Raw genomic sequence first — 25,879 nt, forward strand, 5'->3', positions numbered from 1 at the left:
TACCGTGCAGTTCTAGATCAAGCATCAAGGACTGAGGACATAATTACTGTGCTTCAGGGCATAAGCTGAAGATGACTTCTCATAAGAAGTGCTAGTACATTACCTAACCATAGGAATTTTTGCCTTGTAGTTGAAGTAATTAATTGCTGGTTATATGGACAGAGCATAGATCACGCCTGGAGCTCACTTGCTATGAGTTCTGACTACATTTTTCTGTTCTATACCTCTGTTGTAGTGAGTTTTTTTGGTTGGTTGGTTGTTTTGTTTTTTTAAATTGCTAGTCTAGGTTTTATATCTCCAAAGATAAATTAATAGAAGGGTTATTTTTTAAATAATAATATTTGTACATCTCCAGTACCATTTCTGCAGTTGACCCAAGGAAGGCATTGAGATTGTTAATCACTTAAAAGGAAAGACAGCTCTATACTTAGCATCCATTGAGGAAAGTACTGGTTTACATCCTCTATAAATATTTAATTAACAAAGACAATAGGATGGAACTGTTATAATGCAAGTGACTTCCTGCATCTGATTACAAAAAGGATTCTCAGTTTGAAGCCTGATCTATTTTAACAATATGAAATAAGTTGCCTGGAACAGTTTATTTTTCAGTTACAATAAAACAACAAAATCTGAGTGTTCAATAGGTACATTACAAAATTTTAGAAGAGAGTCCAAATTGTCATCTTGATTTGCTGTTGTTATCTGCAATTTTCAACACTCTTACTTAGGGTGGTTACATTTCTTTTTTTTTATTTTAGCATGTTTTTGCTCTCACTTTTACATTTTAGTTGCCACTTTTCTTCTTCTTGTAACTAATGTAGCGACATTTTCACAGAATCATAGGATATGCTGAATTGGAAGGGAGGCATAAGGATCAGTGATGTATGGATTTTAGCACTGCAATTTTGTATTTTAATATTTCAGCTTTATAAAGACCAAGAAAAGCCTATTTTATCCAGTCTGAATTTGAAGTCTAAAGTTACATGATAGCAGCCTTCTAACATTTGCAGAGGTGCAGTAGGACAGATGAGATTACAGTTGGAAACTCATTGAAGTAAATTGATGCCTCTTTTGGTCCTGGACATTGCAATTAGCTGTCCTCAGCTTCACAAGCAGAAGGGGTGCCTGAGAAAAGGTGCAGGGCTCTTTTTCAGCCTGTTCAAGTCGTAAAATTAAGTCTACTGAAATGGATGAAAAAAATGATCCCCCAACAGCTAAACCTGAAGATGAAGTAAGTATAAGTAGGTGACTTAAACATTCTTGATTTTCTATACTTCTTGACATTATTAGATGTCTTGTGATCTAATTCTGAAGTGTTAAACTTAACATGATGGTTAGATTTGGTATAATTTTCTGGTTTCTAGCTCAGTCTGAAAATGTCAACATGTGTTTATCTCTGGATTGCTAATATTATGTATTTTCAGACAATTGAAACAATGGACATGTCAGTGTGACAACATAAAAGCTTGGTGTCATGCAGCATGTTTTTCCAAAAAGAAGTTAACTTCTAGGCAATAAAGGCAAAATTAAAGGAGGCAAAGTGTTTTGCTTTTCCCAGAGAAGATAGAGAAGGGGACTGTTTTGTGAGTGCTAACTCATGAGAGAGTTGTAATTAAATAATTCAGTGTATGGCAATAGTCAAATTGCAATGTTAGCTGGAAACCGGTTCTAGAATACAAGAACTAAGTTGCAGTAGAGAGGAAAGCTGAACTGAGAATTATAGTCCTTATTGAGGGAAGAGAGCAGCTTAACTTTGCTGTCTCTTTCCTTTCTATAAAATGTTTATGGTAAATTAATAAAACAAATGGAAATACTGATAATGTAGCACATGGCATTCAATATTCCTATGAATCCTATCTAACAGAGCACTTTGTCATGGAAAGCTTGATACGTGAACTGCTTTTTTAAAAAAAGTAAGATGAGGATTACAGTAGATGCAATGAAGACTTCAGTTGTTTCAAGTGCCCACTTATATATCCAGTGATGTCAATGTTGAGTAATTTTTAACAATACTTGACAGTATTATTTATTGTTTAATTATAAATCTGCCTGTTGAGATCTAGAGCCACAAAGAGGAGTTACATGGGAAAAATTTAATATAAAATATTATTGTGGGAGTCTTGATGAAAGTGACCAAAATTTCAGATGTCAGAACTCAACATTCATTGAGCTGCCTCAAGCTGGCCTACTGAACACGAGTGTATGAAGGAACATTGTGACAGTCTAGAGCTTTAAACAAACAAACATTCATTTTCATTCTTAAAGAGACTCAATAAGGTTTGTGAAAAATACAGAAGATGGATACATCAAGTGGAGAGCACACAAAACACTACAGTTGAATTACCTAGATAGAAGATATGAATCTGAAATGTTCCAATTCTGTGTTTAAAGATTTTGTTTGTAGAGGGTCATACTTAGTCTTTTAACTCGTTATTATTTATTACAAAGTTTTCTTCTCCTCTTAGAGCGTCCTCCACTCTGAGATCAAAAATTGCTATCTGTTTTATTTGACTACAGGGCCAGAAGGATATTTGTGGGGATGTTTCTTATGCTTCCTCTGAGGATACACAGAGGTCTCTTTTTGATAGTATTACTAGTGCATAATATCAGAGAAATGTACCAAGAAATGTGTTGGTGAAGACTTCTTCAGGTTTTTATTGTTATTTTTTTTTAAGAACAGAGCTAACATCAAAACAAGAACAGATTTCTTGGAACATTGATCCTCTGAGGTTTGAATAACTCCAGGTGTGGGGGTTCCCTAACCTCTCTGGGCATGGCTCAGGTGCATGGCCCTTGTGGTGAAATATGTTCTTCCCCCTCCCCCAGTGTAGCTGGAATGTCTCCTGCTGCTGTATGTGACTGTTGTGGCTCTCTCTTCACTGTGCACCAGTGAGAAAAGTGCAGCTCTGTCTTCTCCATAGCCCACTTTAGATATTAAATATATAATTAGATTTATTGACACTGTCTTTGCCCTCATCTCTCATGCTGAAAAATCCTAAGGCTCTCATCTTTTTGCTGTACATCTGTCCTCCAGCTCCTTACCTCTGTGATCGTCCCCTGGAATCACTCTGGATTATCAACATCTCTCTTTTCCTGATAGGCCCAAAACACAGATGAGGGTCTCCTACTGTTGAGTGAAAGGAAAGACTGATTGTAGATTATCTCACAACATCAGTTGTGCAAATGGTTGGCAGTTGTGTTTGTCATTTCCTGTGTGTCAAGGTGCATCACCACAGAGCTTTTGTAGCTACTGCATTAAAATTGGCATCCCACACTGAAAACTCAAGAGTGAAATTCTCAGCTGGTTACTTCCTGACTTAAGTGGTCTTGTTTCTCATCAAGTATAATATAATTAGTAGGGATGAAAAATGACTGTTGTGTCCACGCATTTTAATCTACAAGAGGTCACACATTCTGCAGGGTACCTTCTGGGAGGCTTCAAACAATGCAATGCTGGTAAATAGGTGAGCACCCTTTCTCCTCATTGTCTACCTACTGTAGCTCTACAGAGGCTAAAAAGGGCCTATTGAGCACAGGGAACAGCTAGATCTGCCCGAGGTGGGGGTTCTGCTGTTTAGTGTGTCTGTTGTAGTATGATTATGAATTCCTCACTATTTTTGTGTAGGCACAGAAGGGGATAGGTAATAGGACAGCGGCTTGTCCCTCAGAGGGAGGCTGTCAGCATCTTGGGCAAATCATAGACCAGTTATCACTAGACATTGTCAGAGCTTTTTGATTTGCACTGCTAGAAATTATGAAACTGTTAGAAATGCACTGTTAGAAATTATGAACCACTTAGAGAGGCCTCTGAGTGGCGTAAATTCAGCTAGAGGTGAGGGAGACCAGCTTTGAAGATGCCCTTAAAATGAATCAAGCAGTTCCAAAAACAAGGAAAAATAACTATTTATTTTGGTCTTCATCTTTAAAATTATGAAGTTCAGTTTAATCCTTATATGTATGAGCTTCTGAGCTATGTCATTTTGTTGACATATGACTGTTTTGTGCTTCATAGAAGACTGTGCACTAAAACCCTTGCTGCTGATTGATGGCTGGTTTTTGTCAATGCCTCCAGTCATGGACAACCCACAGCTTCCTAAGGCCACACCTTGAGAGCTTCCCTCTCCTTGGTATCAAGATGTTTTTAGAGCATTTTCCCTGAATGCTCAAGTTTTATGTAACAATATTATCTAACTTATGCTATCATTTTTATGTAAGGAGGAAATGCATGGTAGATTTTGGTTTGTTGGGGTTTTGTTGTGGGGTTTTTGTTTTTTTGTTTTTTCTTGTAATTTAATTCTGGTGTGTGGGCTATGGGGTTATAATGTTGGAGTGGTTAAGGCTTATGCTCACCAGAAGGCCCTGTGGGAAGGCCCAGCTGCAGGCTGCATGGTTGGAAGTGGGTTTGGGGCTGGGAGGCAGTCATGGCTCGTGGACAGCAGCACTGCAGCTGAGCCAGCCAGTGGGTGCCCTTCTTCTGTCAAGTTTGGGTTTGTCTGGTTGAGATTAAAGGTATAAAAGGGGGGTGATTTCTACAATAAAGTGATCTCCTTCAGATGCATAAGGGGGTCTGTGTCTCTTTGTTTCCCATTGCTACATTGGTGTAGCTGGGTGTAACAGCCGCAGCTGTATTCATATCCAGTGCACTTGGTCAGTAATACTCTGAGTGGTCCAGGAATTTGCCAGCTAAACTCTGCAGAGATAAGACAATGAATTGACTTAAGAAAGGTGGTTGAACTTCTAGCTGATCTCACAATAAACCATTTGACTGTGACAGGAGATACCCTAAGAGAGAATTTTATGAAGTGCCAGAGACTCCTTCAGGCAGCTCTTGCTGTGCCTGCAGAAACTGATAAACATTTTTTGTCTGCTTAAATATGTTGATTATCTTCTGCAGAGGAAAATGCCTGAGGGGTGGCAGTGATGTCTGGTACAAATGGGCTTTCCAAAACAGACAAGCAATAGATACCTTGTAGGAAGTGGAAACACTCCTGCAAATATTGAAATGGTCATGTATTGTACCTGGATGAGATGGTCAGGACATATTTTGGATCCAGCTTAGAAGATTTGGGACTGTAGTTCATAATAAACTGTCAAGAGTTTGGATATCCAGGTAATGATTTTATGCACATCCCATATCAGTAAGACCTGTGCTATGCTCTCCTGTTCACTGCAGGTAACTTCTCAGAGGGAGCTAGATATGCAGAAAGAGTCTGTCCATAGCCACTTCTCCACAGCCTGAAGCAAGTTTTTCTCTGAGGAACTAATTGGTTGAGACTTGTTGATCAGTCAGTTCCTGCTAGAAACATTCCATGATTTTTGTTGTCTTTCGCCTTATTTTAGGCAGCCAACATTTCGGTCCAAATGGTATCTGCAGAAGACAAGTTGGCAAAGAGGATTCTAGCAAGGAAAAAGCATGACAAATTGAAGAAAAAAGATAAGTTGCTATGGAATTTTCAAAACAAAATAATTCTCTTTACCCTCATTCTATTCGTTTTAGGAGTTGTAACCTGGACATTACTGTGGCTCTTCATTGGTGAGTTGCTGAAAGTTCAGGCCAACTCCATATATCATTATTGCCAATAGTACTTTCTGATAACTTTAGGATCTCAGTTGTCTTGAAGAGTGTAAATGTGGAAATCTTTTGTCTTTGCTAAGAATTAACAAGTAATTAGAAAAGCTGTTTTTAGAAATCATGACTTTATTTCAGTGTTACGCAAAACATTTTAATGTGCAAGCTGATTTGCACAGACCTGACAGGTTTTTATGAGCTTGATTCCTCAGAAATTTTGCCTTCCACTGTGTTTCTTGGCCTTGTGAAGTTCAGGTAAGTACTTTATTTTTCTGAATAGATTTAAGGAAATAAAAAGGGAGTAAAATAAATATGCGTGTAATTAAGCACTAAAAGCTATGTTTTCCTCTTTAGGCCCCTGATGCTAATACTGGCTAAGATACCCTAGGGATGCTTCAGAATCTGGATGTTGAAGGCAGCATAACTGCCTTCAGTTATGCTGGCTCATTTGTATAGTGGTGTCTTATCTTGTGTGTAGGTAACAGGAGCTCAATTAACCATAATTTGGTACACATCTAAAACAGTTTGGCTATAAAAGTGTAGTGTTCTTTGGGTAGTTGTTTCAAACTAGAAAGTAGAATAGGCCAAATAGATTAATTTGGTTTTGAATTTAATAAAAAACCTTCAGTGTTATTAAAAAAAGGCTAACTGACTTCTTTGTTTCTTGCAGTTCAGGCAGAAAACAAAGATGCACTGTATTTTGTTGGACTGTTTCGTGTTGCCAACATAGAGTTCCTTCCAGAATATAGGCAGAAAGAGTCAAAGGAATTCCTCTCTATGGCACAGACTGTGCAGCATGTGGTAAGATGGGTGGGCTACTTGGTTAGCAAAAAAAACAGAGCTGTGAGGAAGTGATGTTCAGATGCCATTGAGGCAGCTGTGGTGTTCTTCTACCCCTTCCCCCTCAGAGGATTATGTGCCAGCAGTGGCTGTCCAGAGGTATGAAGGAACTGGCTGCTTTCAGCTTGTTAATCACAAACTGAGTTTTGAACTGGTCTGGTTTTTACATTTGACTTTAAATTTTACATATTTTCACCCATAAATTATGATCTATGACTAAAATTCTACAAAAGTCCTTAAACCAAACTACCACTTTTGAAACATTAAACAGAAGAAATCTTTTGCATTTACACTGGTATCTTCTGCCTTAAACCATCTATAATTACCCTAGGGATCACAAACATATTTGCATTTACTTTTTCTTCTGATACTAGGAATCAGAATGATCTAAAGACTATTATTCTTCCCAAATACCTTGCATCAGTCAAAGCAGAAATAGAATTCTGGATCAATAGCTGCTCTATAGTGGGAAGAAAGGGGTGGAAATCTTGGTTAAAAGGGAATTTGACTTTAAAGACATTTAATGTAGGGAGCAAAAATACATTATTGCCAGGAACTGCAGTACTGTCCACATAAGGATTCAAGCACCTGTATGAAAATTTCTAAACAAAACAAAACAAAACAAAAAGTTAGATACAACCAAGAAAATTTTCAATAATTACTAAGTTTTTTGTTACCTTATATTGTGAGCTAATGTTCCTGTTTTTCAGCTCTTTCCAAGTCTTGCATATTAATCATTAAAGCTCTTTCAGATTACCAGTACAGGGCATCACCTTTCCCTGCTGTCCATGGAGAAGCTCTAATGTCCTGCATTCCCTGTGTCTTGCTCTTGTCTCAGAGCATCCTGCCCTTGTCATATATAGTGAAGAGGCAACAGACAGAAGGTGTTGAGCTGCCAGTGTCACCACCTCCTACTTGAACATTACTTGGAATTTATTTTTTATCTGTAAACTTTGCCTGAACTCATCAAAGGATTTTGCATTTCTGAAACTGGAAACCTTAACTGTTGAATAAAATTGTTAGTAGAGAAATGGGGGAAATGGGATTGTGTTTCTTGTTCTCCTCAAAACCCTTTTGTTAATGGCTGCTGGCCCAGAGACCCCAAGTGGCAGTAGAAAAACCTCTCAAGATAGATTCTTTCCATTTGATCATAACAGTAATACATAAAATCCCTTGTACCTTAATCTGGAGAAAGATTGAGCTCTACCCACCTTATTTAGGTCCTTAAAATTATTGTTTAGACTTCCTGTTTCAAACTATGAAAGTTAGAGATTAGTATAGATGCAATTTTTACAGCCTTTGAAACATTCTGTGTCATAGTCCTTTGCACATTAGCTTTAATCACAAAGCAGCAGTGAGGTCTGAACAGTTTGAGGTACATGCCACCTTGTGGCTTTGAGCAGGCGGGGAAGAGGAAGGTTATTATCACACTAGTACTGTCACAGCCCAACAACAGGGAGAATCAGGAGTTTGTTTTGCCCAAAGGTAGTTCTTTGTCAGGGAAGAGGCAGTGATTTTGCTTCTCCACATTTTACACTGTATGTATTGGAAAGAAATACGTTAATACTAAGCTGCTGATGAAGAAAATAGACACAAATGAATCAAAGTGCAAGAAATTCCATGGAGACATTAAAAAAATAATTCCTTAGCTGTGAGGAGAATCAAGCACAGGGTTCTCATCTGGTGAAGATGTGGAGTTTTCGTTCTTGAAGATAATCAACTGGAAATGGCCCTGAGCAATGTGGGATAGTCGACCCTGCTTTGAGCAGTGGGATTGGACTAGATTCTCTCCAGAGACTCCTTCCTATCTCAGTCTTTCTGTGATTCTGTGGGAAAAGCTCTGGTACATGCTGTTCACTGCACATTAGTAACAATACAAAAAAAGTATTGTGAGTGCCTGCGCATTTCTTGAAGCCTTAAGTTTTAGCATCAGGATAGGGAAGCCCTCTGTGCTTGAGATTTTCTGGGTGAAGGATGTGCACCTTTTTCAAAATTCATTTATATGGAAAGAGCATTGTTGTATATATCAGCCAGCCATGGGCAGAAGATTTGGTGTTTCCTGGGAATACCAGATTTCTTATGGGTGCCTTGAAGAGCTGGTCTGTTCATCTCCTGTTCTGCCTAGCTTGGCGTGTGCATGTTGCATAATCTGGGTGGAAAACAGGTTGTTCCTAGGAAAGCCTAGGCATATAGCATCTCTAGGTGTGATCCTGATTTTCAGAATGCTAAATCTTTATACTTTGTCTTTCAGATGAACTTGGTCTACACAACTTCTTCTTTCTCCAAATTTTATAAGCAGTCCACCGTCTCAGAAGTCAGGTAAAACTGTGGTTGATGTAATTGTTTTTCTGCTGGGCAGTATATAATGTAATAAGCCCACAAAACAAGGTCATTTTTAATGGTTATGATTCAATGTCTTTGCCATGTACTTGAATTGATAGCAAAATATGTTTATAACCTATATGAATTCACTTAACAAAAGTAAGGGGAAACTAAAGTCATATAAACAGTTCCTTGTCTGCCAGAAATACAGTGCAGGATGAACAGAAATAATGTCAATAAAGAGGTTTGGTGATCCTTTGTTTCATGCAGAAATTTAACAACTTAAACATGCTTCTGGAGCACAACTCTGTATTATTGACTAAATTGCACATATTTTGTAAGTAATGTTATTGGAAAAACACTATTTTCTACTTAAGAAGTAGGAAATCTCTATGCAATGAAGTGTTCTTACTCTAATAGTAATGTTTGCAACTGATGCTAGAAGTTTAGTTATTTCTGTCCTCTCAAATCAAATACAGTTTTGTTTCAGAAACTGGAGGAGTTTAGGCTGTGTTTGATTTAAAGGTCTTTCTCCTCACTAGGGAGATAGAGATTAGTGTGATCATACATGGCCTGGTTACCTAAATAGTCTAGGAATCATTTCCTACATGCTGCAGCACACAGTGCAGAGTGAGATACATACCAATGCAGAGCTCTTCATTTCTGGAGATGATAATTCTGCTGTTTCTGTTCTACTGTTTCTGTTTTGATCTTCAGGAAATAGTCCAGCTCTGATTCATATGCAGACAGTGTGATTTCTATAGATCTCAAAAGCCCTCAGGAAATCAGCCTACTGAATATTCCTGACTGGATGTGAAGAGTTTGTTTTGGTGTTTGTCATGTTTGTTTGTTTGTTTGTGGGGAAAATATACATTCAGTGGGTTCAAGTAGTTATAAAATATGGAAATGAGCAATGCACCTCTGAATTTATACTTCAGAAGCTTGGGCTAAGAGTCTAGTCTTCAGAGAACTTCCAACAGGATGATAATCTCTTTATTTCAGTAACAACAACAATGGAGGCCTTCTTATTCATTTCTGGATCGTATTTGTGGTACCACAGGCGAAGGGGCAAGTGCTGTGTGAGGATTGTGTGGCTGCCATTTTAAAGGATTCCATTCAGACAAGTATAATTAACCGGACTTCGGTGGGAAGTCTTCAGGGCCTTGCAGTCGATATGGATTCCATTGTCCTAAGTGGTTAGTATTAGAACATATCCATATCCTTGAGGAAACACTTCATTAAGCAAACGATTTTACCTTGGAGTAGCAAATCCCATAAATAAACTAAAATCCTGATCCTACATCTCTAGCTTCTAATTCTGAAATTTTAATAGAAAAAAAAAAAAAAAGTGAGAAGGAAAAAAAAAATTAGATTTGAGGACAAATCAAAGTACAAATTGTCCTTGTAAAAACGATTGCAAAATTTCCTGTATTGGGACAGCTTGTGTTCATAATCAGGAGGTAAAATGGATACCTTTGTAAGCAGATTTGGGTTAGTCTGTGATTTTAAAAGCATAGAAAGACTAAGGGTTAAGGTGGATCACTTCATTGAAAATTAGATTCTTATCACTCCTTTATTAAAGATTCTAAACCGGATTATAAAGCTGTCCATTTGTTAAATAACTCCTGTGCCATTCTTGTCTGGGGAACAAACTCACAACATGTGATTCAAGCATGTTTAATGTATTTGGCTACAAAATGTTTAATGAGTTTCCATTCTAAGGACATCAGACAGAAGAATTCTCTTGAACTGAAAGCTGAGAGACACTTTGTGGCCAAGGATGAGAAAATGACCTCCTGGTTACCTCTGTCTCAGTCCTTCAATTGACTTTGACTGTTTAACTGCCATGCAGTTTCTTCTTGCCTCACCTCCAAGGCTGCTTGCAGAATTTTCAGAAATGAAGGGAGCTATGGCAACCCCCCTCACACTGAGAGAAGTGTTTTGTCCTGTGTGTTCAGCGTTAGGACTGAGGTGTGATTGAATTAAACCCTGAATTCTGGATTTCAGGCAAACAAGAAGACTTACACAACTCTTTTTCTATGCAGCAGGTCTTCGGTCAGATTATTGGTCAACAACAGGAACAGGTAATTCACCCTTTTGGCAGCCTCCTGCAGAGAAGAGGTACAGAACAAAGCTTTTAGTTCATGACTTGGACTTAAAGACACTGTTCAGTGTTAATTTAAGAGGGCTAAATTCAGCCTTGGCATTTAAGTCCTGACTTACTAAAAGAATGACCAAGAATCTTGCATGTAACAAATACAGAAACTATCTACCTTTAATCTGCCTGTAGATTAATTTAGATGTACCTGATGACACAGTAGGAAACAAACTAAATCAGGTGTTTGCTATTCATTTTGTTGACCAGCAGATTAATCTTTTCTAAACTGGACAGTAATGAATTTAATATGCTGAAGAGAAATGCTTTTGTCCATCCTTTATCCACCTTAACTCCCTTTTCTCCAAGGTTACTGGTGAGTTATATTTTTGAATAAATTCCCTAACAGTAATTACTTTAGGGAGATGAGTTTTGCCAGGGATGTGGGAGATACTGTTTATACACCTGCTTGGTTTCATGTTGTAAACATCCCAGAAGTGTTCTTTTCCAGTGTGCAAAGCTCTGAACAAGCAGGTCAAAAGTACAGTACATCTACCTTCACTAGTACATGGAGTAGGTACCTGATAAAAATAGGCTGAGCAATAGTACTGCATCTCTGATGCAGACACCTGCTAAGACTCTGTTAGGCCAGCAGTTATCAATCAGCTGGGGATGTGTTGGCCTCTTTTGCTCCTTGACACAGACTGACTCTTCATCTTGAGAAATTGCACTGTTTTGATTTTTAAAGGGCATTATATTATGTTTGTATTTTTCTTTCCTGAGACATTTTTATACTTTTATGTGATTTTCACTTCTGTTACCTTGCAAAGGTTTTACCTTGCACATGTTTTCCAGAATCCAATAACTATTTTGCCATTCAGCCAAGTCAAGCTCTTCTAATTCTGAGGTCCACAGGTGGACTTCATGTCACAGAGCAGGGGGCAGGGCTTGCAATGTTTAGATTGCTAACAGCTCATAATTTCTCGAAACTTAAATCAGGTTTGCTACAGCATTCACTTGTTAAAAGCCTCCTGACTTAAACTGCAAAGCATAACAATATTGGCTTCTATTGTATCTCATTACATGCATTTTATTTCTATGAAGAATTTTATGTACTGGTGTTTATTTGCATAGCAATTTCACCCAGTTCAGTGTTCCAGGGTGGAGAGATCAGCACAGTTGGAACTTGGTTCCAATCTATTCCAGAATGCAGCCCCTAAAACAGAAGAAATTAAGAAGAGTGCAACACAAGCTTACACAGCTAAGGCTTTTTAAGACTTATGTGGTATCTTTCACACAAAGGGAGAAGGATGACCTGCCAAATTCTAGACATCTTTCAGAGACTTTGTATAGGCACCCACAGGTGTCAGCTGGTATCTGTGAGAGGCATGGAGGGGGTAATGTAATGAAGTTTCTAGGGATAAACAACATGGATGGCCACAGTAGTTGAGAATCTTGTACTGGCACAATTTTATTTCTTGGGGTTCTTTGGCTGTGTCTGCTTAGGACTATGGGATACAATGTGGAGGTGAAAGTGAACATGCTACAGCACAAAATAAATGAGCATTGGCAAGCTGTGTTTTGAGAGCAATGGAGTTAATTTTGGGTATGGAGATGCACCCAGTGGTTGGTTCAGGCACAGACTGGAGTGCAGATTTATTGAAGAGTGGTGTTGGAGAAGGGACTTGTGGACATTCAGCTGATGTGAGGTTCTTGCATTACCATAATATCTGGTTGTACTGGGTTTGCTTGGGTAAAGAATTTGTCCAGCTTTGGTTCCAAGACAGCATGCTTGAACTACTTGTAGTTCTAGAGTCAGCTCTGAATTCTCCTGACTGTACTTCATAGCAGCAGTGAGCTCATCCCCTTATTAATTACTCAGTAGAAATAATGGTAGTTACATAACTTTAGAGATTATGATCAAATTTGGCTCTGCTAAGGGTGACTAAATAAGTACAAATAACTATTACAAAAAGAATGTTATTGGGAAGAGATAAGAACAAGGAAGAAGGAAGAACAATAGCTTAAACAAAGCTTTTAATAGTTGTTACTGTAATTCATTTAAATGGAATGTGACCCTTACAGATTGTTCATAAACATTCATAACATTAGTTTCAAGTTGGTAATTTAGAAGTGGAAGTTGAACAAAGCCTGCCACTTCCCGTCTTGATTAACTACTGGTCAAAAGGTCAACATTAAATCTGAGTCAACAATGGGTAGTAAACTTTCACAGGGGTCTAATTGGTGTTCCATAATGGTAACTAGTTCAAAGACTTACATTTGTAATAGGCAGAAATTAATGTAAATATTCACTTTGGAACTTGTTCTCCCTAATTTGCATTTTCCTTCCTTCTCACCTTTCAAAAAGCTATGTTAAGAGCTTTAGATATGACCAAACAAAAATTCCCTAAGCTTTTTGCTGACTGCAAGCTGCAATATTGAATTGAAATAAAGATATGTTTTAATAAATATTAAATATATTAATATATTTTCAATATATTTTATTTGGAAATTGCAGTTGTTTCAGCTTAATTGGAAAATTGGATGCAAGTATGATAATATTCTTCTTATTCTTGTCTAAATTATGACACACATTTTTACCTTTTTTTAATAAATGTTGTGTAGGGTAAGTTGCATAATTTTAAATTCACAGTATTTCCATTTCTAATGGTGATTTCTAATGCTGCAAAAATTTTCAAGACTGAGCAAGTAACAAAATCCTGGTTTGAATTCATTTTGATCCTGCTTTGAGTAGAATGTTGAGCAAGAAAAGTCTTAGCATCCCTCCAAACTGAAGGACTTGGTGAATCTGAATTTGTCGCTAGCACTTCTAGCTCATGTCATGATAAAACATTGAGAACCTTGACATTTGATCAATTAAAAAAGCTGAGGGGATACAGACATGCAGCTGCATTTTTGCTTTGATTTTATTTTATGTATTTTAAATATCCTAGTGTCCATAGGGGCAAGCAGTTTATTTATGCATTGAAAATAGATGAGTATCTTCCAGTGAAGAATTAAGTAGTTTGTCCTCTAGAGACTCCACAGAACTTTAACTGCAAATTGTACATAATGGCACTGCTTTAGTGCAAATACCCTGCAAGAACTGAATTACAGCACTGTTGGCCATGCTTTGTACTTTTTATGAATAGAGTCTTCTTTGACCACAGAGTTGTAACTAAGATGAAAACAGTGACACAGCCAGGAAAGGATCCTTCACAAGGTCAAGGGGGCATGGCTTTAACCTGAAAAAGGATAGGTTTGGGTTTAGAATAGGAAGAAATTCTTTACTGTAAGGGTGGTTGCCCAGAAAAGCTGTAGATGCCCCTTGGAAGTGTCCAAGGCTGGGTTGAATGGGGCTCTGGGCAGCCTGGTCCAGTGGAAGGTATCCCCATCATGGCAGAGAGTTTGGAACTAGATGATCTCTTACAACCCAAACCACTCTGATTCTATTTTAACTTTGTTTTCCAAATTAGATATGCTTTCATATTTTACTTTAGTTTAACACAAGTTTTAGGATGTCTTGTTTTAACGCCATGTGGATTTAGGAGATTTGGAGTGATTGTATCCAGTGTTGAAAATGTGACATTTTCACAGGAACAAATTGCATGTATGATCTCTATGCTGACAGACTACATGAGCACTTTCCTCTGGATACACGAGCTACCTCAGAGGGAACAATCTGCTATTTTAAGCTTATTGCATCTGTGGGCCACCTTATCCGCCTTTCAATAGTATCCCTTCAGATTGAAGCTGATAACTGCATCACTGACTCACTCACTGTTTATGACTCTCTGGTGCCAATCAAAGATAAGATACTCTACCGGTGAGTATAAATTTCTATTGAGAATTAATTGACAACTTTTTTTGTAGACCTGTGATCTTCATTTTTTTGTTAGTTTGGTTTTGCTAAAATTGTTGTGATCTTCATGTATTACTCACACAACCCCTGACAAATTAAAATTTCCTGGATAAGTTATCTTGCTTATAAAAGGGAAAATATTCTTCAGTTTTTTCTCTTTTTTTCTCAATTGGAGTGCCTCTTCACCTAGCTACAGAACTATGAAAAATTCACTCATTACTGGGCAAAATTTTCTGTTTCTTATCAGGAAATAGATGCTGACTGAAAAAGAATGTCAAAATTTCCTCCCTTAAGCAAACTATTCTGTGTGAAGATTAGTGCTTTTCAGATAAAGACTCAAGTTCTGAAACTAAGTCTCGTGATTTTCGCTTACTGGCACTCACTAGTTCAGTGCTTTTTTTATCTGCTCTATTTGTTTAGAGGGTTATAAAAATCTTGACTTGAAGCTGTGATGGGTTGAGGAACATGAACTATTACTTTTTTTCTTTATCTTCTCTCTCTTTAATGATTCATTATGCTTATTTAGGGACTTTAAAATCCCTGATAATTAATTCTATAGGACTCTGTAAGTCAAAAGGAAACAACAGCACCTCCATGGAGTAGACAGAAGCTCAGTGTTTTCACCCCTGGAGCCCTTTTCTCTGGCAATTCAGTCTCTGTATAAGACTCAAAGACAGAGCATTGGCTTTTCAGTCCTTTTTGAGAAGTTCTGTACTAATCTGTATCTCCAATTGCCTTGGATGGTGTTCACTTACATGTTAGTATCTGTAGAGGACTGAAGATGTTTTCTAGGTAATGCATATGGAGAGTAATTTTTTTCTTTTAAATGAGACTACTTTATTGGCTCAGATTCTTAATCGTTGACTTGAAGAATAACTTTCTTGTCTTTTCCACTCCCCAACAAGAAGATAAAACTGTTGGTATAATAAAATAAGCCTTCTTTTTCTTCTAGTTTTTCATTAATTTTGGCTTCGTATATTTTAACTAGGAGTGAAGTCTGAAAGTCATTATCTCATAGAGTGAACCATTCCATATGAATTTACATGTTTACAATTTTCCTTTTTTGTAAGAAGAATTTTCAGTATAGAGTTTCTAACTGGCCTTGTAATAGGTACTTTTGTGCTTAAGAGCGTGGAGATTTGACTGGACTTTGAAGTAGGTAAGATCTGAACTAGCAGAAAATTTATGCATAGAGTGAGAGTAATGTGTTAAGCTTTTTGCTTTTTAAGTGATTGCTTATGTATTTGCTCTGCTTTCTTCCCCCTCAGAGCCTGTGAAGCAGCTGATTCATTGGTGTCACTTGTGTCCACAAATAATCTCATGCTGGTAATATTTAAGGCAGCTCAAGTAAAGGAGCAGAAGGAATTCCGTGGCTATTTTGAGGTCATTGCACAAGAAAGTAGGTTTGTTCTGTGTTTGGAAGTATGTTTATTATATTTTTTCTTCTGAGATCCTGAAGTGTCTGTCATGTTTCTGACTATGGAAAAAAACTCCTGTATCAGAGTTTCTTCTTTTTACAGGTGCCTGTCTGCCCTTCATCTCCTCTGCATTAATGTGTGTCTTCCTGTTGAGTAATGTAATCTGATCAGACCAGTTGTGAAGTATGAAGGTAAAAGGTTGAAAGCAGCCCTGAATTCAGTTGGTGAGGACTGCAGTGTGCCAGTAGATGGGGCTGTTATTTCAGGTGTAGCAGAGGTCTCCCTTCTGCCTTCGGACTCCGGGATGATGTTAAAGGTGGAAGGATGTCAGCACTAAAAACTGCTTTCAGAAAATTAAGCTTTAGTTGCTTTGTCTGCATTTGCTATCGGTCCCTGCCTCCTCAGGAACACAAAAGAGTCAGTAACATTTGTGCATCAAGTCCATGGCTTTATTGCTTTAATCTCTAAGAAATGGTGAGAGCATAATCACAAGTAGTACAAGGAATATAATGCTAGTGGCAGAAGGAGAAAAATCTCACACAACTCAATGCAAGGAAATTCAAGCTAATCAAAAAGATGCTGTACACTTTTCATGTTGACAGTAATTAAGCTTTAATATACTGTCATAAAAGCATGTCATAAGTTCTTCCTAATAAATAACTTCAAGTTCTGTTCTGTGTGTGGGGGTTGGTTGGTTGGCTTTCTTTAAGTTCAGGCCTGGGTTTTGTTTGTTCATTTCTCTGCATGTGTGAATTTGTCTTTAATGAATTCTGTAAATCCGTTGAGCAGTCATACAAGAAAGTTTTGGCTTCCAGGAGGCAGTTTAGTGTGTTGTCTATTTCACTTCTAACTGGCTGCATTCTAAGACTAGAGGTCCCTGCGTAGTACTGCAGTGTGGATGTGTTGATATTCTTGTTTGTAAAACTGTCTTCAGTGAAATAACACAAATAAACTTTACAGTGTGTTCTTCTGGTCCTGCAGAGCTCAGAACTCATCCCTGGATCTTTACATCCTTTATCTTCTGTGTGCATCACTGGAAAGGGTCTCTTTTTTATAACTTGAATCCAGCTAAATATAATTCCTCACCTGCCCAGCTTTGCAGTAACAGACTTCTGATAAATTTGGATCCTTTAGCCCACTGAACAGCTTTACTGAAAATATATCAAGGTTTGCCAAATTTTTCCTCTCTCTCTTTTTTTTTTTTTTCTCCTAGGGTGTGGAAAAGCAATACTGACAAAAGAGGAAACCGGCTATGAAGGGAGAATCACAAGTCCATATTACCCAAGCTATTATCCTCCAAAATGCCTGTGTGCATGGAACTTCCAGGTAACATGATTCTTTCTCTCTTAGGCACTGCTGTGTGTTTTGGGCACATAGAGCTTAAGTAAAGCAGAGGAGATTGAGTTGGCAGTAACCTGCATCCTCACAGATCTAGTGGTTTATAGAAATGGCATTGCTGAATAGCTGACTGCTCAGGTGTTTTGTATCAGCTTTTTTTTCTTTCTGTGCACTTGTTTTTAAGGAAGAGGACATAGTTCCTAGTCCTGTTACAAAGGTGAAGAGCTAAGATAGGTTTTGATGCTTAGCCTGCAGAATTACTTCATGGCAGGATACATAAGACCTGACTGTTTTTAACTCTTCTCTTTCCACCCCCAGAAATTTGGATGAAAAGTATGTACAAAAAACTCCTCTAACCTAGTTAGTACTGCCACTTCTCTGGTATCTTTTCATATGCCTAATACATTTAATTTGTCTTCAGAATGGTCTGTCCTATCAGCACAATCCCATAGACTCTTTCTTTAACTTGGTATCCTTTTTCTGCGTCTTTTCAGGTACTCTCCTGAAGGCAAATTGCTGAAAGTTGATATTGTTTTAAAGTAGTTCTGTTTTCTCTGACATGAGTGTTTCCTTATTAGTACTGCTAAAATAAGGTCTCTGACTTAGAGTTTGCCCTTCAGTGTTTTCCTCTCCCAAGAATATAGCAATGGATGTAATGAGGTCCACTGTTTACCCATCTTTCTGCTTATGTTACTCATGACTTATTAAGCTAATGACTGCCCACATTGAATCACATTGAATCAAATTGCCCACATTGAATCACAGCAATACAAATTAAGTGCAGCTAGCCATAACCTACAGCCTCTTCTCCTTCTAGAATGATGAGGCAATTTTGGGGGGCCTAAATTTATGGTCTTGAGTTCACCCTGGACTTCTGATAGAATGGTTTATTGCTCAAACTAGTTTTATTTTCAGTATTGTATTTTTGTGCAATATTGAAACTTCACTCATTTCCCAAGTTATATTTTCTGTAAGAGAGAGGGAGAAAAAAATTTCATTTCTGGATTTTTGCCCTGAATCAGCCCTTGTTCTTAAATGAACACTGCCTTGCCTTGCTAAAAAGGTTCTGTTTCTTTTATGAAAGGAATTTCCAGTTAAGTATGAACACTCATGATTTTGCTGGGTTTAGAAATGTTTCGTAAAATACTAAGGAATACATGGATAAGCAGGTTCTAGCAGAAGACTGTAATATTGTGGTAGAAGTAACTCCTAGCATTACAGGGTGACACAAGTATTCCAGGCAGTATCTTAACTCTAAAAATCCGCTGGGGCTCTGCATCCCTACACAATTCGATTTGGATGTGTTTGAGTGCTTTGATCTTGATACAAAAGCTGCTTTCTACAGCCAGTGGCTCTCTGAAGATGAGAAGGCTATTGGCTAGAGGGGGAGAAAGGCTGCAGCTGTGGTGGGGTTGTGCCAACCCTTGCTTTGACTCAGGACTGAATAGCTGGCAAGTGTGTAAAGTGTTGGCTGTTGAGCGGGTGAAGCAGCACAGCTCCCAGGGTGTGGCAATGCCAGGCTCCGAAATTCCTGAAATACATTTATAGACTTTTGTGTTCTACACCTGCCAAAGGAAAAAGAAGACTGCTTGCACTGTCTTTCTTGCTCACAACAGACTCCACAGAAGAGCCTTGGTGTGGCTCTGAAGTTTCATAACTATACCATTAGTGAGAAGAATATTAAAGGCTGTGAGCGAGGGTGGTGGAAAATTAATGAACGCATGTAAGTACTCTGTTTGGAATATTAATGTAATGGTACCAAAATAAACCTTCCCATTACTGCTGCAGCGCACTCAGAGAGCTTCCACAAGGACAGAAGTAATTCACTGGGGTGTCCTAACATTCTTTCATTTTAGCTGATGATGTAACAATCCTTATAAAATGTATGTATGTATATATATATATATATATATATATATATATACATACATACACACACACACACACACACACACACATACATATATATGTTCTGCTGAAAAGTACCAGAAAGATGAAGGCAAGAGTCTTTGGTACTCTTCAGAGAGAGAGAGAAATGGAAAGAGTTGGATGAAGATTGATGTCCTATGAACCCTGAAATAATTCTGTGTTTTCTGGGGCAATTAAACAAGGTGTGTTTAAAGCCCTTTTAAGTGTAACTTAATTCTATGATTGCTCAAGAGGACAGCAAATCTAATTAACTTCTTGGTGAAAGCCCTTGCAATGAGATGACTGGGAACAGAATTGTAACCACTTCCTCATTCCAGTCACTGGCTCTTGAAAGAGAAACTGCACAAAGCGGCTTTGAAGCAACCGCTGTATTTCTGAAGTTTTTTTTATTAAAATATTGCTGCTGGTTTTCTGTTAAGATACCACTGCTTTCCCAGCACATTGTCCACCCGTTTTTTCCTCAATTTTGAAGTCACCTTTGGAATGCTGGATGATGAGGCAAGGCTAGATCTAAAACATCAGATATTTTTTTTCTTAAACTTCGTTCAAATGGAAACCTCAGTAAGATTAGTGTTAAAACTGAGTTTCTGAACTCGCTAATGGAACTAAGACAATTAGGCCTTTAAGAATACAACTGAAAGAATTACAGAGAGAAGAAAAAACTTTATCTGTTCTTCAATAGTATGTTGTATTGATAGAGTGAAAATTCAGTTTGAAGTTCCTGCAATTGTGCCTTGATGGGAATTGGTTGCTGGACTAGATGAGTGCATAAAAACACCAGTGAAAAAACACTCCATACTTAGTATGTTCGTGGGGTTTTTTGATGGTCTTTTTATGACAGAAATGGAAAGATTTGTGATATTTGGGATGGCTGAGATAAAAAACAAAGGCAAAATCTGGAGGGAAAAAATGATAATATGTTCATACTGAAGAATTCTTTGACAGAGAAACCTGAGCAGCTTCTTGATAAACCAGCCAATTATGCATTCCACAGAATCAAATGTCCATGGTATGATTGTTAGAAGTGCACTCAGGGTTACTTTTGAAGTACTGCACAAGAACGCATGCTCCTGCTTTCTGTTGCAAGTTGCTGGTTACAGTAGTAGACCAAGACTAGCTTTCCTCTGAAAGACTGTCTTTTTCATTGAAAAGAAGGCTTTTGAACTTGTGATTTTCTGTTCTATATTTACTTTTGAAGGGGAAAAAATATGACTTCAAGCATGAAACATGGTGATGTTTAATTTTCTTTTTTTTCCCAAATTTTAATTGTTAATGAAATGGGGGTGGGCAGGACAGGCAGGGGACCCCCATTTTTCAGCTTCTTGCAGTTGCAGCCTATGGGATGCTTATTCTGTTATCTTAGGTAAAAATGGATAAGAACCTTTGGGATGCTGATATTAATAAACAGTGGGACCAAGCAGGTGGTGCAGATAAGGTTCCTTCAGACCTCTAGGGACAGCTTTACCTAACCAGAGATACTGAACACAACCATGCAGTTCTTCCTTGTCCTTCTTCCAGTGCACATACAGTGCATCACTGCCTGTCAAAGAGTTACAGCTGATGAACTTCTTTACCTGATATTCACAGGGGCAGGAATACCAATGAGTCTCTTATGAGCAGAACACTAGAGGTTTATGTGAACTCAGAGGTGCTTTATTTCTCTTAAAACTGTTAGTGCAATATCCCATTGTTTCTGCTACAGTGGGCATGTATCTGCTTATCCCCTGAAAAACTATCCCATTCACTGTTTGCTTTTGGTTACACCTTACATTGTAACCCAAGACAGGGTTGTTTGGGGGGGTTTTTTTGAGGTTTTTTTGGTGTGGTTATTGTTGTTATTTGGTGGCTTTTTAAAGTTTTTTTGTTTTGTTGGTTTGTTTTGGTTTGTTTGTTTGTTTGGTGGGGTTTTTTGTTCTTTTTTTTTTGTTGTTTTTTGGTTTGATTTTTTTGTGTGTTTTTTTTTCTGGGGGTTGATTTTTTTGGGTTTGTTTTTTTGTTTTTTTGTGGGATTTTTTGTGGTTTTCTGGGGTTTTTTTTTATTTTGTTTTGAGAGTTTGTTTGCTTGTTTCTTTGTCTGGGGCTTCTTTTACAATTAATTTTCCTGTAGTAAAAAGCTGTAAAATTTAATGGGATTTTTCCATCTGCTCTCAGGATGTCAAACAGGAGTCTTGTTTTTTAAATTGTTTTCTTCCTTTATTCTTCACATTGTTAGAACAGACTCTCCTAGATCTGTTAACAAGATATATCATTTTAGTAGGGTAAAACAAGGCATACATGAAAACATATGAAAGAGTGTGTCCATTCCCTGGGACAGACTTCAGTGGAATGCTCAGGACACTGAGGCAACATCTGTTCACATGAAAATCACTGACCAATTTTTCTCCATTCTTTGATGTGAGGAGTAGTCCTGATGCAATGCTTGATGTGGAAAATACACAAGGGGAATATTTACCTCTGGCTGATAATCCCCTACTCCATTTAACAATATAACAATCCATTTTTTGTCTTTTGTTCTTTGTGTTCATTTTGTTGGCAGTGAGTGACCTTGTACTGCTGTCAAACAAGTGTGTGTGCCAAGTCTTCTAAAAATCAATACAACTGCCTGTGCTCTTAAATCTAGTTAAGATTCATATGTACTTTGATTTTGGCAGGAATATTAAAGCCAGATGTTTTTCTTACAAGTGTTGCCTTTTTGAGACATTTTTGTTGAACAGAGGAGAGAGTATTTCCACTTCTAAAACAGCCTGTACTGTTGATGGTCAGTGGTTTACTACATTTAAAACTGTCTCAATTTTTAAAATAATGATCCAGCATACTTTCCCTTGTCAAAGAGGCTTTGTTTGTTGTGAGTTGTTTTTTGTTTTTTTTGCTTTGGGGTTGGTTTGTTCTTATTTGGTTTTTTTTCCTTTTTTGGTAGTTTTTTTGTTGCCTACCCCCCCCAGCTAAAGAATAACATATTTGATGAAAAGAATAGTAGAAATGCATTAATAATAGATGGATAAAATGTTTTCTGGCATCAGAAAGCATTTAGATTTCTCTGAATCAAGTGACACTTAGGCAGAAATCCAAGGAACCTTTTTGCAATAGCAAATAGCAATTTAAAGTGGATGTGCACCCAAGGCATTATTTTTTAGGAATATTTATTTGAAGGTGTGACATTCAGAATTAAATTTCCACAATGTTAATGGTGGATGAAGGCTGGGTGACTACTGAGAAATATTTTTGGGTTTGGTTCTTAATGAAAGTATGTCAGCTGACTGTATTTCTGAATTTCAATGGTGTTGACATTTGAATTGTATGTAAGGCAGTTTTCATGTGAAGGGTGCTCTAGAACTTGCCTGAACACTTTTAGGTACTGTGGTTACTATGTTGATCACCAAACAGTCTTCCACATTAAGAGTTCTGCTGCCAGTGTGGAGCTTCAGTGCAGCTCAAAGGTCTCTGAGAAGCCTCTGCTGGTGGAGTATGGCAGCTATAGCATCGGCCAGCGTAAGATGGATTTTATCTCTTTCAACCTTTCCTTGCATTTCAGATCTGTGAAGTAGCGTTTTTTGGGTCCAATAGGACTTAATTAAGTTTATGCAGGAAATGACCTGTCGGGTTTCAGTTAATTTTCTTTTCTAAATCTCACTAAGCCAGATGACTAGCAAAGAACAAAGACTAAACAAAGAACTTTTTCTAGGCTGTGCATTATGCCCACATGTTTGTGGGCATGTGCAGCATGCTCTGGTTTCCTGCATGCACACTGTTCTCTTCTGCACAGTCCTCAAATCTTCCTGCATGGCTACGACCATGGTGCAGTCAGTTGAAGTCTGCTGTTCCCGTTCATTTTCATCCCCAATGTTTTGTTTGCAATGTTTCTATTGCTATAAGGCTTCCAGGTAATGAAAAGAGTGCCAAATAACCACCTGATTATTTCAATGTTTCCATGTACTCATATATAGTGTGCAAATCTGAAATCTGAGCTGAAAAAACAGCTCATAAAATTGATAAACTCTGAGACCCTGAGATTTTCCAGTCCTGAAACAGACAACTTGTTTGCTGGTACTTTTTCACCTGTGTTAGTCTTATATATTCTTTTCAAAGTAGTAGGGCTTCTAAACATAGTTACTTGTAACATTAGAGGAATTTTATTCAGTGCATATATGTAGAATATGTAAAAAGAGGGGAAAATTGATTATTTTAGTTTCTAAGGCAGAATTATGTAGTTACACCACCTCATTTATGTAGTACACCACCTCAATGCAGATTATTTGCCAAAGCTGCAAAATGCTGCAAATTTTGGTTATTGGAAGTGAGACTGTCCTTTAAAATAAAGATGGCATTCTAAGCAGTCTTGTGTTGCACCATAAAACACTGGCAGATGTGGTCCAGCCCTAGAGAGCCTGTGGTACATATTCCAGGAAGAGCTCAAACTGGAACTTTAGAGACATTTTTTCCTCTTCTTTAAATCCCAGTTTTCAACATTTGAATTCAATTTAAGTGCTGGCAATGTGTACAGACTATTAAATCTAGATCAACTTTATGGTTCCCCAGAACAGCTTAGTGACTGTAAATTGAAACAAGCTGGCAATATTTGTGAAAAGCAAATTTCCAAGTTTGGTTGCTTGGTTTTTTGTCTTGTTTTGTTTTTCCTTTTTAACCTCCAGCATGTCCACCTGGACATTTCAAGTGTTCTACTGGCTTATGCATCCAGCAGATGCAGCGCTGTGATGGCATAAACAACTGCTTCGATGAAAGCGATGAACTCTCTTGTGGTTTGTATTCACTTATTAGAGATCTTGACTGGAAAACACAGTGATTGTATTCTCTAATCTTAGAAGGCAGCTGAAACAAGGTGAAATTTTTTAATGGGGATAACAAAAGATGCTTTCAGCTTCACTGTGCATCTCGGTACAGACTACTTGTCAGTCTCGTGAATGCTTAATTTGTAGTTAATTGGCAAGGGACAAAAGCAAGAATGAGGAAGGTATGGCACTGGAGAGCACAAGGAAGAAATTTAGATGTGCAGTAATAGCTGTAGTAGGCTATATTTTAGTTTTTTCTCATGTGATGAAAGCTTAAAATTATTAATAAAAGTACTAATAAAATTATTGATAAAATTATTGATAAAATTATTAATAAAATTATTAATAAAATTATTGATAAAATTATTAATAAAATTATTAATAAAATTATTAATAAAATTCTGTCCCATTTAGAGATTAGTTATTTTGATTTTTTGGGGGAATGACAAAGGGGGGAGTCCACAGAGTAGGTGAGAGTGATACTAAACATCTCTACCTGGGGAGCTCACTGAACTCCTTTGTGCTCTATTTTCTCCGTGCATAATGTGGCACTGATGCCTATCCTTGTTCCATGCTGTGAAGGAATGAATGTTGTATTAAGATGCAATCAGAAGGGGATGTGTTAGCATTTACAGGAATGTTTCTGTACCTGATTTGGTTTATATTTTTAAAGTTGTCCCTGAGTGGAACTGTAACTCCAGCTTTGCAATACAGGACAACTTGCTTGTCTGCAATGGAGTAAGTGATTGTGAGAACGGAAAAGATGAGCAGAACTGCACTCAGAGTAAGGCTGCTCTCCTGAATAACTGATTTTTTTCTCTCTTTTGTTGTCTGTCTATTCCTGACTTGAATTCTGGATGCTGCATTCAAAGGGTTAAGAGGCACAGTCAAATCTCACTTGGGCTATATAATACTATTCAATTTTTCTGTTACTCTTAGAAACAAGCCGTTACTGATTCTAAGCTATTTATTTTTAATAAGCTCATGAACATCTATTTCTGCAAAATACTGGCAGAAGAATTAAGTACTTCAGGTGCATGGTGGGCATCTAGGGATATAAATCTTGAATCCGAGATTTTATCTCTTTACAGCATAATCTGTGCAAATTAATTCCTGTATCTGTTTTACCATCTGTAAAATAACTATAAAAATCATGGTTTATCTGTAGCAGTCTTCAGGGTTATAAGGTTAGTGGAAGCCATAAATTTAGCATTAGGCAAATGAAACTTTTGAATCAGAACTTTCTTGAACTTTTTCGAATAAATGGATGCTGTCACATATGAAAGGGAGAACAACTGAAAAGTGCTGCAAGTGACTTTTTTAAAGAAAACTTTTTTGACCCCTCTGACAAGACAGTCTGTGTAAATGATTGCAGGATACTTCTGTATGTTGACAAGAGAAATGTATTGGGTTTGAGTGGCCTCATTTATTGCAAGCCACAGGGAAACAGGAAAATGCTGAGTTTGGGGGTTGCAGTTCTACAGGATACAGTTAATAAGGCTGCTTGCACTGCAGTCTTTCATTTCACATTTAATACTGAAATACAAAGGAGAACTCCTTTCCAGAGTACTGGATGTTTACTCTTGCTATCCTTATATTCTACATCTAATTTTCACTACTATATCTGTGTGTGTTAGTGCTGTGGGAAAGGATTGGAGGAAATAATTGTTTGGACTTGGCCAAGTAAATTCACACCCAAGTACAGATGCAGTTCTG

The 25,879-nt window shown here is 37.6% G+C and overlaps 1 protein-coding gene across 1 annotated transcript in view; it reads left to right on the plus strand.

The window, feature by feature from the left end:
* Window positions 1-1,189: 1,189 nt before the first annotated feature.
* The window catches only part of TMPRSS7 (transmembrane serine protease 7), a 31,241-nt gene continuing 6,551 nt past the window's right edge, over window positions 1,190-25,879 (plus strand). The window contains exons 1-13 of the mRNA XM_058850690.1: window positions 1,190-1,244; window positions 5,348-5,536; window positions 6,243-6,373; window positions 8,664-8,731; window positions 9,737-9,930; window positions 10,780-10,818; window positions 14,427-14,655; window positions 15,960-16,090; window positions 17,323-17,435; window positions 19,064-19,170; window positions 22,729-22,865; window positions 24,026-24,133; window positions 24,837-24,947. Of these exons, the coding sequence (XP_058706673.1) occupies window positions 1,190-1,244; window positions 5,348-5,536; window positions 6,243-6,373; window positions 8,664-8,731; window positions 9,737-9,930; window positions 10,780-10,818; window positions 14,427-14,655; window positions 15,960-16,090; window positions 17,323-17,435; window positions 19,064-19,170; window positions 22,729-22,865; window positions 24,026-24,133; window positions 24,837-24,947 (1,612 nt within the window). The remainder of the gene's footprint in view (window positions 1,245-5,347; window positions 5,537-6,242; window positions 6,374-8,663; window positions 8,732-9,736; window positions 9,931-10,779; window positions 10,819-14,426; window positions 14,656-15,959; window positions 16,091-17,322; window positions 17,436-19,063; window positions 19,171-22,728; window positions 22,866-24,025; window positions 24,134-24,836; window positions 24,948-25,879) is intronic.

This window comes from Poecile atricapillus, chromosome 1 (assembly GCF_030490865.1).
Source record: "Poecile atricapillus isolate bPoeAtr1 chromosome 1, bPoeAtr1.hap1, whole genome shotgun sequence".
Classification (NCBI taxonomy): domain Eukaryota; kingdom Metazoa; phylum Chordata; class Aves; order Passeriformes; family Paridae; genus Poecile; species Poecile atricapillus.